We start from the raw sequence: 17396 nt of genomic DNA, 5'->3' as shown, positions 1-17396 counted from the left end.
TTTCTAAACCCTCAAAGAATGTGATTTGTTCGATGCTTGACAGGGTTAATTAAGTAAACAAGTGAGTATGTTCTTAATTGCTGGAAATTCAGACGTGAAGGATTTGTTCAAGTAAATGAAATGTCTTGTATCTAAAAGGAAAATATCAATGGAAATTGACACCCAAGCATTCCATTCAATAATTGTTTATGATTTAGAATTAAAACCAAGCCAAACCCAACGTATGTGTTTTGTATTGGAATTGAAACCAAATCCAAAATAACAAGAACAATTAATTTTTGTTTTTTCGATCCTTGCACGATTTCCTTGTTCAATCAAAGAGTAAGATTCGAATCCTCCCTTCTCAAATTAAAAAAAAAAAAAAAACGATGAAAAAAAAATTTGCTAGATGTCAAATTTTAGCAGGGTATAATTTGGTTTATCTACCCAACTGAGAAGGTAATTTCTTGTCTTGTTCTCCATTTTTCCACCTAGAAAGAGTCACACAGATGGACTAGTATCACCTGCCTTTCTCACAAGAGAAAAAAACGGAAGAGCATAGAAAAAGACCATCACATGAATAAATTTCCTCAACAGTTACAATCAAAGCCAATAAATGTTCCAATTTAAAGCATTAACCTGAATTTCAGACTTGATATTCTTAACAGCTTTAGACTTCCTATTGACTTCAAACACATCCTCCCTCATCAAAAGAAAAAACGTTTTGCAAACCAATGAAACAAATTTTAAAACCTGCCTCATTTCCCACTCCTCTCTGTCTCTTATTTTCTCCATTTGAAAATCTTTAGTATTTTCTTTTCTTTTTAATCATCTGCTTGCCACTAGAAAGATACATTCTCCAAGTTTCTGTGATCAAATCTCAAGGATAAACATGGGTCTAAAAGATCTTCACCTTAAGCTTAAGGTAACGCCAAGGCCAACACCTTTCTTTTTCTTTCTCTCTTCTTTATTTTTATTTTTATAATTGAGGTTGTCAGGGATGATCAAATTTATTACTGAAGAAAGAAATTCAGGGTTTTGGTTGAAGGGTATCTTTCTTCTGGTTGTATTGTAATCACCTCTTTTACAAGTTTATATAGTTTTGAAACGTATGGAAAACGAAATGAATTGTCTCTAAGATTAAAACCCAGAATTTTTTTTTTTATGTTTGATCAAGCAGTGTTCATATATATATATATAACCAGCTCTGGCTTTTCTTGATGTGTTTGGGTCGATGGAGCAGGCATTTAGGCTGAGACGATTTCGGATAGGAGATGGTGGGAGCAAGAAAAGAGAGAATGGGATTAAAAAGAAGCCATCTTGGATGATGCCAATCTCTCATGGCTATCATGTTGTGGAGCATAAATCATTGAGCGGCAGTTTGGATGAGTCAGACTTTGATTCAATTGTGGTTCAGAGAGAGCAAATTGAGGAGCTTGAGCTGTGGTTCTTTGGTGTTTTTGATCATCGGATTGGTGATGGAGTTACCAAGTACATGCAATCTCATTTCTTTGATAAGAAGCCTAAAGAGGTACTCCAGTTCATTGCCTAACATTGAAATTTTATTTTTATGGAAATAAATTACTACTATTATGAATTATAGTACTAAGAAATAGTAACCTAGAAATCATCAACATCCAATTGCTTATGATAAACTGTTGGAGACAAAATTTTAGTTTGGATTGCAATGTGCAAAATCAAGGGCATTCACTGGCCTATTACTAGACCAATTGTCTTCTGATAAGGAAAAATGTGCATATATGTATGCCTATTTGCTATGCAGACACATACATGGAATTCCATTTTCAAATTGTCTATGGAATCAAAATTATGGAGTAAATCGCACCATACATCGATTCATCTATGATCTTTGTGTAATATTTTATTTTCATTCACAACTTTTAAAATCAATTTTTTTATCTAGGATCATTACTTTTTTAAAAATATTTTAAATTCATTTATTTTGTTAAATTATCATTAAAATGTGATAAAATTTGTCACTTTAGTGTCATGTAAATGTTTATACGGATATTCATGTGACTAAAATATTAGAGTACCATTTGATTTAAAATTGTAATTTTTGTCCGTTAATATTCATATAACATTGATGTTATATATTCAGTTGAATTTTAACAATAATCGAATGAATTTGAAAACCTTATAAAAAGTGAATCTAAAATTTTAATTTTTAAAATCATGGATTAGAAAGGAATATTGCACAAAAAATTAGGGATGATGGGTGAATTTGACTCAATCTCATGAGTAAAGTATGAGGTTCCACTTCAAAACATTGTAAATGTGCAATCAAAGCTGAGATATGTATGAAATTAATTTAAGTCTAGCTTAAGATATCTCCTTTCAATCTCTGTCCTTATGTCACAATGTGTTTTCAGTCTCAAATAAATAGAAAGACCAAAGAGACAATGAAAAAAGCATATCTTGGTGCAAGAGCAAAGGTCCGAGAAGCACAAAAAGAAGATGAGACGCTGAGAGCTGGCTCAGCATCTGTGATGCTGATCAATGGAGAAAAGCTTGTGACAGCCAACCTGGGTGGCTACAGAGCTGTTATATGTAGAGATGGTGTGGCTCATCAGATGAGCAGCAAGCACCATGCTGGAGCCAGAAGACATTGGACTCGAAGACTGTTTCCAGGTATCGAACAGTTTATTATGGCATAAAGCTTGAAAGTCTCCAGCACATTATATCTAGATTTTGCTGAAATTAGATTTGCAAAAGACAATTTATTTAGAAAGTAAGTCATAACCCAAGATAAAAGAAGAAATTGCGAGTACCGGGTTTTGAGATACTAAATACGTCCTCTTAAAATGATTACATAAATCAATCAGATTAAATTTTGAGTTCAAAAATATAATGTGAATTCTAAAACATTTTACAATGAAAACAAATCTGAATTCCGGTAGTGATCTACCTTGGATCCTTTACCCAATTCTCATACACTGGTAAAAACATTGTGCTTCTGATTTTTTTTCCCCTTGTGGTGGGGGGATTATGTTTTGGATATCTTTAAACATTTTGTTGATGACATTATCTGATGCTGAGTGTCATATTTGGGCCCAAAGTGCGCATATTGGCATGCGACTCAAGTAATGCAGCAGCGTTAAGGCACCCCAAAAGCTCCGAACTTCTTGTTGGGGCTGAAAAGGTCGATGCTGAGACTGAATTCATCATCATAGCAAGCAATGGAATCTGGGAGGTAAGGTTTACAAGAAAAAGGTTAAAAGATTGACTTTCAACAATTAACAAGTAACTATAATTTACGGTCATCCAGGTGATGAAAAATCAAGAAGCTGTGAATCTGATCAGGCATTTAGAGGATCCACAAGAAGCTGCTGAGTGTCTGACAAAGGAGGCTTTATCAAGAATGAGCAAGAGCAATATATCCTGTGTCATCATCCGTTTTGATTAGTACTATGTTTTTTCTTCTGGAGTTCAGCGTCGGTTTATGTATCAATGAACCCCAAATTGCAACCAAAAGGGGTTTTGTTTTGTTTTGTTTTTTTTTAACTTTCAGAATAAAATGGAAATGGCAACAATCTAATAGGAGCAGCAGATGGATTAAATTCTATTTTTTCTCACACAGAATAGACCTCACAAATAAACAATGGCAGAAATCTATGGATACAAACAAGAAATGAAAAAAAGTATATATATAATCACGTGGAGAAGTCGCAACATACCAAAACAGTTTAAGAACATTAACCAATGAATGTGGCTGCAGAAAGAACTTTTTTTACAAAAATATTCTTAATGGGTACCTATTTTTTCACATTGCGGTAACGAAAAATAAATTTTAAAAAAATATATGTAACAATTCACAACCAAATCCATAGAAAAAACCAGCTTTGCCACTTCACCTTCATCATAAAGCAGTCAACTTCTTCTCACTATTCTTGCTTCTGAATGGGGACAACAGGGAGAATGAGCGTGAAGCTGCATGATCATATATAAAGTCCTTCATGTCAGATTATCTACCTTAATGATGTAAAGTACGGCTATTTGTGAACATCAAGGGAGGAAAGGAATCAAAGAATACATATGGTCCAATAAGCAGCAACTACTTACACTTTTGTGGGGTATTGCCGGCTGTCGGGGTCTCATCCTGAGAGATCAGATTCTTCAATGTATGAACTGACAACAACCTTAATATTAGTAAGCTTCAGGACTAAATGCAATCAGAAAATTACCAAAGCTACAATGAGAAACTCGATTACTTAAAACTCTGTATTCTAGCACTGCAATTTTGAGTTTGCAAGTAAATTGCTCACAATCCTAGAACACGTAGCTAATGACTGACTCACAACAGCCAATTTGTAAATCAAAATTGTCAGTGCTCCACCCTAATAAATCAACCTGGAGTGTTTATATTTTGATGATAACATACCTTTTTTCAGAGCTTTATGCTCAAAGCAAATAATCTCCCTTGCATAAAATAAGACATTTATCTTGTTTAAAGATTGAGGTAAGTTATTATCAGTGTGCCAAGACACCCAACCCCAGAGCTCGTTTGATGGAAATTAGCCTCTCACACCAAATCATATCCCACTTGGTGTAAAAATACTTTTCTGTAAAAGCACTGGATCAAACAACAAAACTTTAAGTGTAACCTAAAGCCGATAAGTCATAACATTTCACAGTGAAATCTGACCTAATTCTATTGCATTTTCTTCTTATGTGATTGCTTTTGACCTATCAAAAAATAAAACAAAAGGAAATTCAGTGACACTGACAAAACTTTTAACTGATCCAAGTATATCAGAAAAGAGATTTGCAAGTGGAGCTCATGACTCTCCCTGCAGCATATCAAATATTAAAGTACCAATAACTCATTTGGTCCAAATAATACTGATTTCAAATGGTGTGAATAGTGTATCAGATCCGAAGATAGTCATGCATTTGTATCTCACTATCCATCAAAGTGCACAAGATAGTCATGCATTTGTATCTCACTATCCATCAAAGTGCACAAGGAATGAGAAACAAGGCAATTACCTTCACTAGAAGAGGCAGTGTTTGCAACCAACTCATCAGCCTCAGAACCATTAACACTGACACTATCTGGATCCATACTATGTTCACTTGTAGCTGAGCTATGATTCTTTCTTCCAAACTTCAACAGCCGTCGAAACCCTTTGGATGACTCCTTTACCTGAGGCTTATCCAACACTTCGGGAATCTTTTCTAGTTTCAAGTTCTTAGTATTGGCAACAAGAGCTCTAACACTCTCTGACTCTGTTGCTGCAGCCTGCGTGCTAATTGGAGGTGCCCTGCCATACTCTGAAATTTCAGTGCATGGATCTTCCAAAGAAGAGACCCGAGCAAATGGGGCTTGATAAGGGTTTTCAGTAGCACTTGAGCTCGTAAATTTTGATGATTCCTTCTCGGTGTTACTCACATTTCCCTTTTGAACCTGGAAATTTGTACATCATATTATCAAGAAGACTCACGTTCAGAAGCAAATGAAATATTTATTCTCTGGTTAAGATGAAAAAGAAAATTCATTAAAACAGATATTTGACCAATTTGGCATTGAACTGAAATCACAATGGAAGTAATTGAGAATAACGTTTCAATTTAATATGTGAACTGCTATAGGATTATTTGAGCAAAAACTACTAAAATAAGGTTTCAATGAGCTCTCTACGAGGATGGCCAGTCTTCCACTTGTGGGGTGCTGTGGCTAAACGATAAAAGATGACCTAAAATATTTGAATTACCAATATAATTCTAAGCTCTTTAAGGAAAGAAATACACATAAGCAGCCTGCCTCTTGTCAGAAAACCAGTAATGATATAATTAGGAATAGATTTTTAGCTACTGATGATTTGCTTCCATATTCCTGTCAATATAGAACTAAAAAACTCTGGGCTACATTAATTAAAAAAAAAACACAGTTCCCCCTTCTCAATCAAGTTCTTACAAACCCTACCTCATAAGCTTGTGGTCTTTGCTGTATATGGTCTTCATTCAGTGAAGAAACTGGTGGACTAATGGCAGCATAATCTGATACCATTTCAGTTTTCCTCCCTATTTTAAAGATGCCATCATTTTCCTTCGGCTCTGCTGTAGTTCCTTCTGATGAGTTTACTGTGGGAATGGAGGGCTTTTGGCATTCAAGCATCACAACAGTTTTCTCAATTACTGTACTGTCATTCTCATCAATACGTAGTGAAACTTTGTCCTTGTTCCTATTTGGTTCAGTAACATTGGTGGCAGAAGAAATACTTCCATTCACCTTCTGAGGTATTTCATTTCCTCCTGATTTATTGTGGGTGACAGCAGGGGCTTTGGTTGTTTTAATTTTGAGCTCCGGAAGAGATGCAATCATACTTTTATCATGGTTCATAATTGCAGACATTTTTTTGCTTTCAAGCCTTCCAGGTACTTTTGTTTTGGATGATGGTTCAGACTTCCGTGACTTCACCAAGGAAACATGTGGGCTGCTACTTGTTTTCGGCTCTGATAATCTCCTAATGCTTGCCATAGATGCCTTTGCATCGGGAGTTATACTGCTGATGTCTTTCTTAGGTTCAGGCAGTGATGAAACTGAATGGCTTAATCTATTTCCACTGGAATGGGTTCCAGTGTTCAATTTACTGGGTTTGGAGGCTTTGTGAGAATCAGCTGATCCCACAGAACCAGTCCTGATGGATCTTTGCAGTGGTGATGAGGATCCAGGCTCAGCATCAGTAAACTTTGATCCCTTATGAGAGCTTGGGGAAAGTTTTGACGGCAATTGTTTCCTGCTTTGCGCAGCCACAGATGACTGAGCAGGACCAGAACTGCCTCTAGCAGCAATTCTTTTTTGTCTCTCCATCTTCAATGCTTCCAGTCGTCTAATCTCTGCCTCTTCCTGAAAAAGTGTTAACATGAATTAAAAAATAAAAACTAATAAAGAATTTATTTGATAAACCACATGAGCTAGCTGTAAAGAGAGCTGAGGTTTTACTATAAGTATTCAAAGTATTCAGTGGGCACCAAAAGCAGCATACCTTCTCTTTCTTCATTTTCTGAAGATCAGCTTTATAGGTTCTTAGCCTCTCAGCCCGGGCTTTTGCTTCATCCAAAGGACTCAGTTTTGAAGGTTTTCCTTTCCTTATTGGCCCAACAACCTTCTTTTTATCAGAAGGATCTGCAATGAGTTTTGATTTTCGGTCCTTGTCTGACTTCTTAGACCCCTGCATGCCCTCTTTATTTTTCTTATCCAGTGAAGTACCATCTTCGGCACGAACCTGCATTTCATAATCCAAAGCAGGATCATAACCAATTGATCCCATTTCTGCTCCACGCTCAGGCATCAATGTCAAATCATCTGGTTCATAGTTGATCTGGCTCCCAACCCTATTAGATATATTTTCTGCCTTTTGAAGTGACAACGAGAACTCAGAATCCATATTGATAGCATTGCGATCATCAGTTCCAACTTGAGTGACTGAACTTGACCTGAATGGAACTATGTAGGAATCATCATCTATATTATTTGATGATCCTTTTTCCAACCTATTGGATGAATGTTCAAACCCATTAACAGCCAGTGGATTTGATGGAGAATTCATAAAATCTGACTGATTCTGTTGTCTATCTATAATGAAGTCATCATTTGTGGTCCTCCTATACACCCTCCTGCCATCTATTTCTTTAGAATGTAAATCCATTTGACCACCCATGAAAATCCTACCATCAGCAGAGTGAACACCTCTTCCAGAAATCCAAGACTGATCATTTGATGCTTTAGGCATGCGAGAGCCACTTGCACTTATTTTATCCATGTCAGTTGTATTCTCTTCTTCGTATTGACTCATTCGTCCCCCAAAAACTGATGGGTCTTCACTAACTCTAGTTGGTCTTCTCTTACCTCGAACCTCCTTTTCTACTGAAAACATGCCTTGGTCAGTTCTACGTTCTTCCTCTTCAGCATCTCTAAGTAAATAATTTTGAAATGCTTGCCAGTTTCCACCATCTGTCTCCTTCACGGGAACTGTTTCTTCCCTATCAAATGAATTCAAAGCATCAACAGACTTTGTTCGACTTCCTTTCCCCTTTGAGGATCTCAGAGACTTCTTATGCTGAGTATCTCCATCTTCCTCGTCCATATCAGAGCCAGAATGCGACTGCGAATCACTACCTGAAGAGTTTTGCCTCTTTGAAGTGATATAATTGATGTTCCGAATGACCACCATTCCTGACGGCTTTTTACCTGACCTGCTGCTTTTTTTTCTTGATTTTGGACTTAGTGAAGTTTCATTCTCCAACTCCTCGTCATCTTGGGATTTTGCTCTCTCCATTTCCCAGGTATCAGATCCATTATGGCTATCTCTGCTATCCATTGAATGTCGTTTCTGTATTCTTTGACCAGCATTGAATCTTGGATCCTCCATTGATGGATAAGGTTGCTGAAAGAATGGGCCACCTCCTGGATAGTTTGGGTAGTAGGGCATGCCTTGCATAGGATATCCTTGAAAGGTTGGCATACCACCTGGTGGAGAATGGATAGGCCAGGGAGGAAACATGGTATGTGGAAACTGGGCCTGGTAATATTCTTGGCGGCCAGGGGTCCATTGATCCATGGGAGGCTTCTCATCTGGCCATATCAGAATTTTATTTATTTCAATTCATAATTAGGAGAAAGTAGCAATCATGAATAAAATGTGTCAAGCATGCATTTGAGGTGTGAAAAGCAAATGGATGAATGCCGCAAAGAAAGGATATCCCAACTCAGGTAAATTTCTTGTAACCAGCAAAGTAATGACGCAAGTGACCAACAATGGTGGGAGTTTGCAAGTCCTGGGATCAAGCCCAAGCAAATGGGTCATTTGATCTTATCAATTTAATATCTGATACATTGGGTCATTGGCTCACTTGATATTAAATTTCCCTTTTTAGGGGGAGAGTCTACCCACAGTAGCACTACAGCTCAGCCTGACGCACCCCAACAATCACCAGCACAAGGAAACCTGTATTTACATTCTATGAAAATAGCAAAACTACTAAAGTAGTCTATGACCTCTAGAAGACAACAAAAGTTAAAAAAAATAATAATAATAATAATCTCCCTTTGCTTCGAGAAGGAAATTGATGAGTTACTCAGAGAACATAGCAATGTTTCCTGTCATACAGAAAAAAGGATGAACTAACATTTTAACTAGAGGACACCTATAAAGACATACCTGTACTTGACTCAACACCAGCTTTTCCATTGTTTTCTGAAAACACAATGCCAGTTGCATTCATAGCAGAGAAATCAGATTGACTAGATATTGCTTCAGCTGCTTCAATTTCAAGCCACTGGCCAGTTTCATGCTTTCTTTTCCATAATTCAGTAAATTTTACACAAGCATCCCTGCAATGAAAAAGAGAACTTAATCAAGAGACTATTCAAAAGTGCACAAATTATTCTTCCATGGGTCTCATTGGTGGAAAACTGACATCTAAACCATGGTAATTTTGACCTAGGAAAGACACCTAATCAATAAATGCACATGTGATCACCCATAAAAATTTTTTGTTGCATAGAACTAAGTTTTCCTGTTCAAAAATCCCATATACCTCAAGCGAGAGGCTCCAAAACTTTCAGCAAATGACATCAAAGGTGCCATGTGGTCAATGTCAAAACCAGCAGCTACAGCACGTGCAAAGGCCATTCCTTGCTCTTTCTGCAGCACTGTCTTCCTTGTCTCCAGGACTTTCAAAAGTTGAAGTCTAGTAAAAAGCCAAAACAATATATTATGTACGGCTTTAAGATTATTCCAACAAATTAAACATATAATAAGAGATGATATTCAACACTATGTTCTTCATTTTTAACATGACATAATGTGCCACCTGTCTCATTCTTTTTGCCTTTTTTGAAATGTTCACTGTCCTGAGTAGTTAAATAATTAACTACAAACATTTTGACCACTTTTTGAATTCTTACCCCTTACTATAAATAATTTAGAGTATACATATAGCGAAAGAGAACAAAGTCAACAGAAAGTTATGCAAAACATTTAAGTAATTTGTGAAGAATCTAACATGCCTCTCTTCCACATCCTCCCACCAAAAGCTGTCGTGTTTTTTTGCCCTTCCCCAGAACCCCGTGTCCCCCAAGGAAGATCCTCTCAGATATGGGTGTAACCAAGAATACTCAGACTTGACTCATTCACTGTTCAGTCAAGCTTGAGCATAAGTAGCTAAAATTGTCTAGTGAGCCAAGTTCAAGTATGTACACCTTAAACAGTAGGAAGGTAAACCTAAGGAACATGAAAACGATAAGTTATTTGTTTGTCAGTCAGATCAGTATATCACAGCACTTCCCCTCCATATTTTACATGCTGCCTGTAACAGTATTTACCATTATAATGTTATTGCATTCATGAAATCCCTGATTCCCTTGCTAAAGTGAAGGCTTTCTAGGAAACTAGACAGATGGAAAAATAAATTAAACTATGCAAAATTCGAAGTGACCAAAAAACTATAGATAATATGCAATTCAATATCCTCAATTAAAGATTTATCCATGCATCCACAATACAACATACTTAGAATTTCCCTCCTTCACAGTAGACCCGTTCGCTTCAGGTGGTGGAGTGCCAGGCTGCCAAAAAAAAGAGTTAAACAAATTTATGAAAAGATTTAATACCTGCTAAGAACTATTTGGTGCATACTCACCGTGTAAAGGACAATGGCTTTCTCCTCATTGGAATCTGGTGTAACCCTGCTGCCTGTCCAAAGCCATCAGGTGTAATACAAGAAATAAAAAATTAAAACAGAAAGCAAAAATTTTTTGAAACTAATGATGAAAAAATTGCGGAATAAAAGACTTCAACAAGCATGATACTCCACTACGAACATTTATTAGCATGATGGTAACTCCGTAATGGACAAAATAACACAAAGATAAAAGGTGACTAGAAAATATAAAATGGTAGGAAATTTTAATGCACGACTGCATCCATAATTATATAAAAAATGGCACTGATCCAGATGAAGTTAGAAGTGAAGAATATAGTCAGAAAGTTATTAACAGTACCTTCTATGCTTTCCAAAGGTTTCACTGGATGTTCTTCTACCTGTCAAAAAAAAGAACAAGTATAAATGTATAAGTAATCTCTATGGTATAAATATAATATAACTACCAAAGATTCTACTTACAGCACTCAATCCTATATTGTTGTTGCTTTGAATTGCAATAGCCTCTTCAATCTGCAAAATTTCAGATTCGATGGTATACACTCGTTCCAAAATCTCTGGAGTACTAACAAATCGAACAAACCTACAAAAGCCAAAACAAAATAGTATCTCATGTCAATTTCAAGGGGAAATAAAAGCTTTATCACAGAGCCATTTTTGACAATAAGCTTCATAGATATGACAGATTCAACCATCAGAGCACAACAGTGCTCCAATGCCAATTTTGCTTTCCGGAATAACAACTACATGGCCTTTATCAAACAACAGAGAAGGCCCATCCAATCTTCATGATATAGAAAATAATCCCAGTAAGAAAGAAGCAGAAAATAAGATTACAAACTTTTCCATTGTTCCTTTTGTAAACCAAGTTGCATCAATGTTGGGGTCTGGTTTAAGAATAATTGAATAACCCCCCTTAGCCATCTGCTCTTGTGCAGTCTTCAAATGGGGGAGAAATGGATTAAGCAAACCTGAAGCCATTTTCTCTGTCTTCCCATTTGCAGATATCACCAAATCACACCTGATGAAAGTAAAGCAAAACTTAATAAATTATATCTACAAAGATTATGAGCAAACAATACCAAATTCAAAATCTTAAATATATGTTAATGCACACCAACTCGAGGGAACAAAACTCTAATGCTAACATTTCAAACTGATAAAACATAACTATATAAATATATATATATATATAAGAACCAAAATTTTATCCAAATACTGAAAAATATAAGCATGATTAATACCTCTATCAAGCTAAGAATCAGCTACTAATTAAAGAAAATTATTACCTAGTTCGAGTTGGTGTGAGTTGGAACACCACTGAGTCAAGCAGAGTTGCAGTCTTCATTGTTACCTCCTCAAAAGACAGATCTTTGATGGTGAAATGGCTTTGTTATGAAATAAAAGCTACAAATTTCATGAAAATTCGCAAAAAAGAAACAATTTTGACATTTGGGTTTTAAAGATAGCTCAGTTTAGAAACAGAAAAAAGGTTTGCAGAGAACCAGAAAGACCTCATGAAAAGGGAAAGTTTTCATAGAAATATAGAAATATAGGTGTTTTTAGAGAGAGTAAGTGAAAAAAAAAAAAAATCTCTTTTCAGAAAGAGAAAGACAGGACCCAAAGACTGTTTTGTGAAGTCTTAGGATGCTGAGGAACCAAAAAAAAAAAAACATTTACTTCTTTGCTGACACTTTGCTCGGAAAGGGACAAATAAAGAAAATGTTCAAGGTTAGGATGGCAAATTTAAGTAAAGTTGACGACAAATATGAGAAATATTTTACAGGTTGAGGATTAATTCATTTAATGAATTTACAGAAATAAACTTTTGTTTTTTGTCAACGGTAACGTTGAATAACTTACATGCCACTCTTGCCTTTTTTTTTTTTTCCCCCAAAGATAAGCTAAACTTAACGAGGTTCTTAAATTTAATGGGTTTATGCTAATTTCATGGGATTTATTAGATTAGTAGTTTTTTAACAATTTCATCAATCAATCAAAATTTTCCATGTAAGATTTTAGAAGTTTAAATTTTTAAACATATCAAAACTTCGATCATAATACATAAATTTCAATACAATTACCAAAATTTAAATTATAATGTTCATCAGATTTTAATTTAAGTGGTAAAGTTTTGATGCAAGAGATTAGGGTATATATATATATAAAAGAAATTTAAAGTTAAATTTAAATTGTAATAGTAAGTAATGTGGGTTACACGTAATGTGTATGCAAATAAGTAAATAATTTAGGTTGTTATGACAAAGGAAAGGAATCTTATCTTTTCCATATGGTGATGATGGTATTCTAAAAGTGTTAACTCCACCCATATAAATCATATTCATGTTGAAAAAATTATTGGTTTGAATTAAGAGGCTAATAAGGTATAAAAGTCCAAGATAATAGTGCCAATGCATCATAATTCTTTAAGGCTTGAGCCAATCACAATTCCCAAATTTTCCTTCGTGAGGAGGAATCTAAACCACGATGACAAAAATGGTCTTTGTCCCAATCAACCATCACATGAAGAAGAAACTGGTCATTGGAGATTTTGTCAAGGACTATTTGTACTTCCAAAAAAAAAATTTCAATACATCCCACAAAATTAATTAAATAAAAAATTAATTAAATTTCTATTAATTAATATTTTTTTATCTTTTACACTTCTTTTTAGTAAGTTATTAGGAATGAATTTTCAAAAAAATTTTCAATGTATCATAAATGTATTTTCAAAAATTTTAACTATATCAAAAATTTATTTTCGAAAAACATTACAATTATCCAAAAATGTATTTTCACAAAGTATAGCAATTATTCAAAAATACATTTTCAAAAATAATTTTTTACTTCAATTTATTTATTTGCAATTTCCGTTCAATAACATTCAAAATATTTATCAATTCTAATAAAACATGCGTTTAAAAAAAATCACTAATTATGAAGAACACTCGTGCAAGTGGCTATTGTATCATATGTGACAAGATGGTCACCTCCATCACACGTGGTGCAACAGTCAATTTGCACGAACGTTTTTTCACACTTAGAAATTTCTCTCAGATGCAAGTCTGTCAAAATTACAAAATATTGCAAATGTTATTGAATATACAATATTTAGTGGTCGAAAAATTAAACATCTCTATTGGTGGATTTATCAATCTATTAATGATATAATAAGGTCAATTTTTGTATTCTAAAAAGTTATTTAGCTTTTATTGGTGATTGAATGTTATTGTATATCGGAAATCTATTTCCAAAAATTTTTGAAGGACTCCATAAATGAATATCCAAAAACCATTGAGAAATTTCGAAAATATACTTCTAGAAATTCTTAAAGGTTTTCAAAATTAGATATCCAAAAATAGATTTTGGAAATGAATTTTCAATACATTGAAAAAATTTTCAGACATCCATTTCCAAAATCCTTTAACAATTTTCAAAAATTCATTTACGAAATTATTGAATCACCACCTTAAATCACACCCCTAAACTTCAAATCCTAAATATTTAGAAACTAAACACAAAATTAAATGAAAAAATAGAAAAAAAAAATTAACTATGGTTCTAAGTTATCTGACATCAAAATCAAGATTAGGGCTTGATTTGGGATTGAATCCCTAAAGGGTTTAGGGTTTCGGTGAAGAAGAAGAGAGATGGTGGGAGTTTTTTTTTTTCTTTTAGGAAATTAATGTTTTAGTTTGGGGTGTGAAGAGAAAAAGAAATGTGTGTTAATAGTAGGGGGTGTGAATAGAGAAAATGGGAGTGAAAATAAGTCATAGCTTAGAATAAGTAAAAGATTATAACAATAAGTATTAACATTTGAATTTTTGTTAGATGTTATTTGATTATATAAATCAATTAAATTACATAAATCAATTGGATCACAAATTTTCGTTTGATCGATAATTTCAATATATGTCTTTTGTTTTCTATTTATTTATTATTATTTATACATACAATCAATTTTTTTCCAAAAAAATAAATAATATAAATATAAATCGAACGAAACTTGAATAATGTATTTTTGATAACCCTTTAAAACAATTTTTATTAAGGTTAATGACTCCAAGTTTATATAAACCAAAATGCATCAATGATCTTGATATAATATAGTATATGATGATAGGCGGTTTAATCAATATTGTCCCTTTAAAAATGAAATCTTAAAATTATTAATTTTTAAATATCAAAAGATAAATAAATGCATTAAAAAAAGTTACATGTTGGCAACTATGCTTTAGCAATTACAACTAAAAAATAAATAAAAAGTGGTCCAATTGATAGTGAACTACTAGTTAAAACATGGATGGTCCTTTTCTTTTCTTTTCTTGTATCATTGTTTATTATCTCTATTTTTTTTTCCTTTCTATTCTTTTTTTATTCTTTTCCTTTTTGTTTTATTAGAATTTAGAAACCATCTCCTCCAAAGATGTCTCTTTACAAAATTTTAATGGGATATATTTATAAAAAAAATTATTTTATTTATTGTTAGTGAAGTTAAACTTCTTAAATAGAGTTAGCAAGGGTATATTAAAAAAATTCAAAATTTAATAAAAAATTCAAAATATATGTTAATTTTTTAATTTCGTTTATAAAATTAAAAAATAATAATTTTTTTTTCTTTTTTGATTGATCTACCAACCAATATTAAAAATATGAATCATATAATTTTTTTTAATCTATCATGTAAACAAATGGTAGTATCCATGTGCTACATTAAATGTATTATCAAGTATATGTACTTAAAAATTTTCCTTTACTCTCTTAGTACTCATGTTTTAATTAGAATTGTATGATCAGTGAATTTAAAGTACAAGTAATTTGTATTTTATAATTAAAATTAAAGAAATGGAATTCTTTAGGAAATGTTGGTGTCAAAATATGATAAAGTGTCAAAATCAAGTTTGATACAAAGATAAATTAAAATATTATTTAAAACAATACTTGCATATAAATTTAACATTCACCAATGGATTACATATCCTAGCCAATACTTTAAATTGAGCACATTCAATGTATAAAGCTATGAACTATAGAAATTTTAGTCTGCATCATTTGTGATGTTCCCCTTGCCCCAAACAAGCATCAAATTATCATTTTTTTTTTTTATTGAAGAAGTGTGACTTGAATTTTGCTTAATTTTTAATATAAAATTGTACACCAATTATTAAATTAAATGTTCAGGAGTTGAATTAACTTTTTTTGAGACAATCAAATTGATATTTTTTTAATTGCTCTTGATTGTAAAGTAATACATAATTATAAAAAAAAGTATACTAATTAAAAAAATAAAAAGAAAATAAAAGGGTATATTTTGTTGGGTACATGTTCTTTATGGTCTTGATATTATCCTCCAATCTACTTTGAATTAAGACAGTATGTTAAAGTCCAATTTATAATAAAAAATATACTAATAACCAAATTAATTTTAAAGATTAATTATATGGTAGGTCCAAATATGCTCCAACTTCTAGACAAAGAAAACGGTTCATTCTCTCCTTTCAAAATTAAACAGCAGCTCCAATTTTGTCCTTTGGTTGTGGGTAGTAGGTTTGTAGGTGGTTAAGTTGTTGACCCAAATTCTCTTTCCAAATGCTAATTTTTATTCCTTTTTAATTAATTTTTTGAACAAACCCAAGTATTCGAATGTAATTTATCATTTTAATTCCATGTCTTCAAAAATAAATATAAGATTATTTTATCGTTTATCTCTTGATTTAGTTGATATGTCAGTTGACACTTAAATATTACATATTTCAGAAAATTTAAATGTTTAATATCATTTTTAATTAGATATATAATAAAATAAAAAATTTTAAAATAAACTAAAAACTTAAAAAAAAAAAGAGATTATCTTATTTAGAAGTACACATATAACTAAAATGTAGATTTGATAATTTAAAACACGGTAACATAATACGCAAACGATATGAATAAAAGATACGAAAATAACATTACTTAAAATTTGAGAAAAATTATAAATAAATTTAATAAAATAAAAAATTATATTTTATATTTTCGTGTCGATGATACAATATGAATAAAAAATATAAAATAATAACACTTAAAATTTTAAAAAAATCATAAATAAGTTTAATAAAATTAAAATTTTTTTTTTATGTTTTCGTGTTAACACAAACTGTAATAAATAATTTTTGTATAAAACATAATACAAATAAAATATTTTATATAACACAATGATATGAATTATCAAATCTACCAAAATGGTATAATATTATCAAAGGATTCTCAATTTTTTGATTATAGGATGGGATTATCAATTTTTAAATATGTTATAGAATAATAAAAATTTCATATTTTTATCTTAGAATAGAAAAATGAATGGACTGATTTTTATTGCACGTACAAACAGAATAAAGCTCATAACTGCAATCATATTCATATTTTCCCTTGAAGAAATGTATGGGTATAATACGCTAAAAAAAAAAGAATTTATAAGAATAATATTCCAAATGTTTTTGTTGAATCCAACAAGAACATTAAAAAAAACTATTAAAATAGAAAAAAAAAATCACAAGCCATTTATGACCCACTTGGAATAAATGTTGCAAGTGAAAATAAAATATATACCAATTATATATAGTAGTTCTAAGATGTAGGTGGTGTTTTTGGATGGAAGGCAATTATTATTTTGGCTGACTTTATGAAAAAACACTTCATCTACAGATCATGACTTGCATGTCAAGATATCATTGGATGCTTAGCAAAGT

General features: G+C 32.5%; 2 protein-coding genes across 7 annotated transcripts; one reads left to right on the top strand and one right to left on the bottom strand.

The window, feature by feature from the left end:
* Positions 1-295: 295 nt before the first annotated feature.
* Positions 296-3565, top strand: LOC111306729 (putative protein phosphatase 2C-like protein 44). Of its 2 annotated transcripts, XM_022904567.2 has the most exons (6): positions 810-904; positions 978-1042; positions 1223-1510; positions 2373-2631; positions 3060-3193; positions 3269-3565. In XM_022904567.2, exons 2-6 carry the CDS (start codon positions 980-982, stop codon positions 3404-3406), a joined length of 882 nt encoding a protein of 293 aa, XP_022760302.1. In that variant the 5' UTR covers positions 810-904; positions 978-979; the 3' UTR covers positions 3407-3565. The 2 variants fall into 2 exon arrangements, with proteins under 2 accessions (XP_022760303.1, XP_022760302.1); XM_022904568.2 differs by lacking the exon at positions 978-1042 and having other exon boundaries at positions 296-904.
* On the bottom strand, positions 3050-12283 carry LOC111306728 (COP1-interacting protein 7-like). 5 transcript variants are annotated; one of them, XM_089751290.1, is made up of 14 exons: positions 11958-12283; positions 11510-11689; positions 11131-11251; positions 11009-11048; positions 10648-10700; positions 10518-10573; positions 9544-9696; positions 9165-9337; positions 6990-8578; positions 5927-6850; positions 4990-5407; positions 4063-4128; positions 3855-3930; positions 3050-3186 (listed from the first exon to the last, which is right to left on the bottom strand). In XM_089751290.1, exons 1-13 carry the CDS (start codon positions 12014-12016, stop codon positions 3860-3862), a joined length of 3903 nt encoding a protein of 1300 aa, XP_089607416.1. In that variant the 5' UTR covers positions 12017-12283; the 3' UTR covers positions 3050-3186; positions 3855-3859. The 5 variants fall into 5 exon arrangements, with proteins under 5 accessions (XP_089607416.1, XP_022760301.1, XP_089607418.1 ...); XM_022904566.2 differs by lacking the exon at positions 3050-3186 and having other exon boundaries at positions 3633-3930; XM_089751292.1 differs by lacking the exons at positions 3050-3186; positions 3855-3930; positions 4063-4128 and adding exons at positions 4458-4562; positions 4646-4686.
* Positions 12284-17396: the final 5113 nt, after the last annotated feature.

Source organism: Durio zibethinus, chromosome 22 (genome assembly GCF_047325235.1).
Source record: "Durio zibethinus cultivar Kanyao isolate XHJ-2024 chromosome 22, ASM4732523v1, whole genome shotgun sequence".
Lineage (NCBI taxonomy): Eukaryota > Viridiplantae > Streptophyta > Magnoliopsida > Malvales > Malvaceae > Durio > Durio zibethinus.
The sequence above is the reverse complement of the archived record's forward strand: the minus strand, read 5'-3'. Positions and strand labels throughout refer to the sequence as shown.

Excerpts from the sequence above, each read along its gene's own strand:
- LOC111306729 (XM_022904567.2), top strand. The coding sequence starts at position 980 with ATGATCAAATTTATTACTGAAGAAAGAAATTCAGGGTTTTGGTTGAAG. Across the intron at positions 1,043-1,222 it reads TGAAGGGTATCTTTCTTCTG|GCATTTAGGCTGAGACGATT; the intron begins GTTGTATTGTAA and ends TCGATGGAGCAG. Across the intron at positions 2,632-3,059 it reads GACTCGAAGACTGTTTCCAG|TGCGCATATTGGCATGCGAC; the intron begins GTATCGAACAGT and ends TTGGGCCCAAAG.
- LOC111306728 (XM_089751290.1), bottom strand. The coding sequence starts at position 12,016 with ATGAAGACTGCAACTCTGCTTGACTCAGTGGTGTTCCAACTCACACCA. Across the intron at positions 11,690-11,957 it reads CTCACACCAACTCGAACTAG|GTGTGATTTGGTGATATCTG; the intron begins GTAATAATTTTC and ends TACTTTCATCAG. Across the intron at positions 11,252-11,509 it reads ACAAAAGGAACAATGGAAAA|GTTTGTTCGATTTGTTAGTA; the intron begins GTTTGTAATCTT and ends TGGCTTTTGTAG.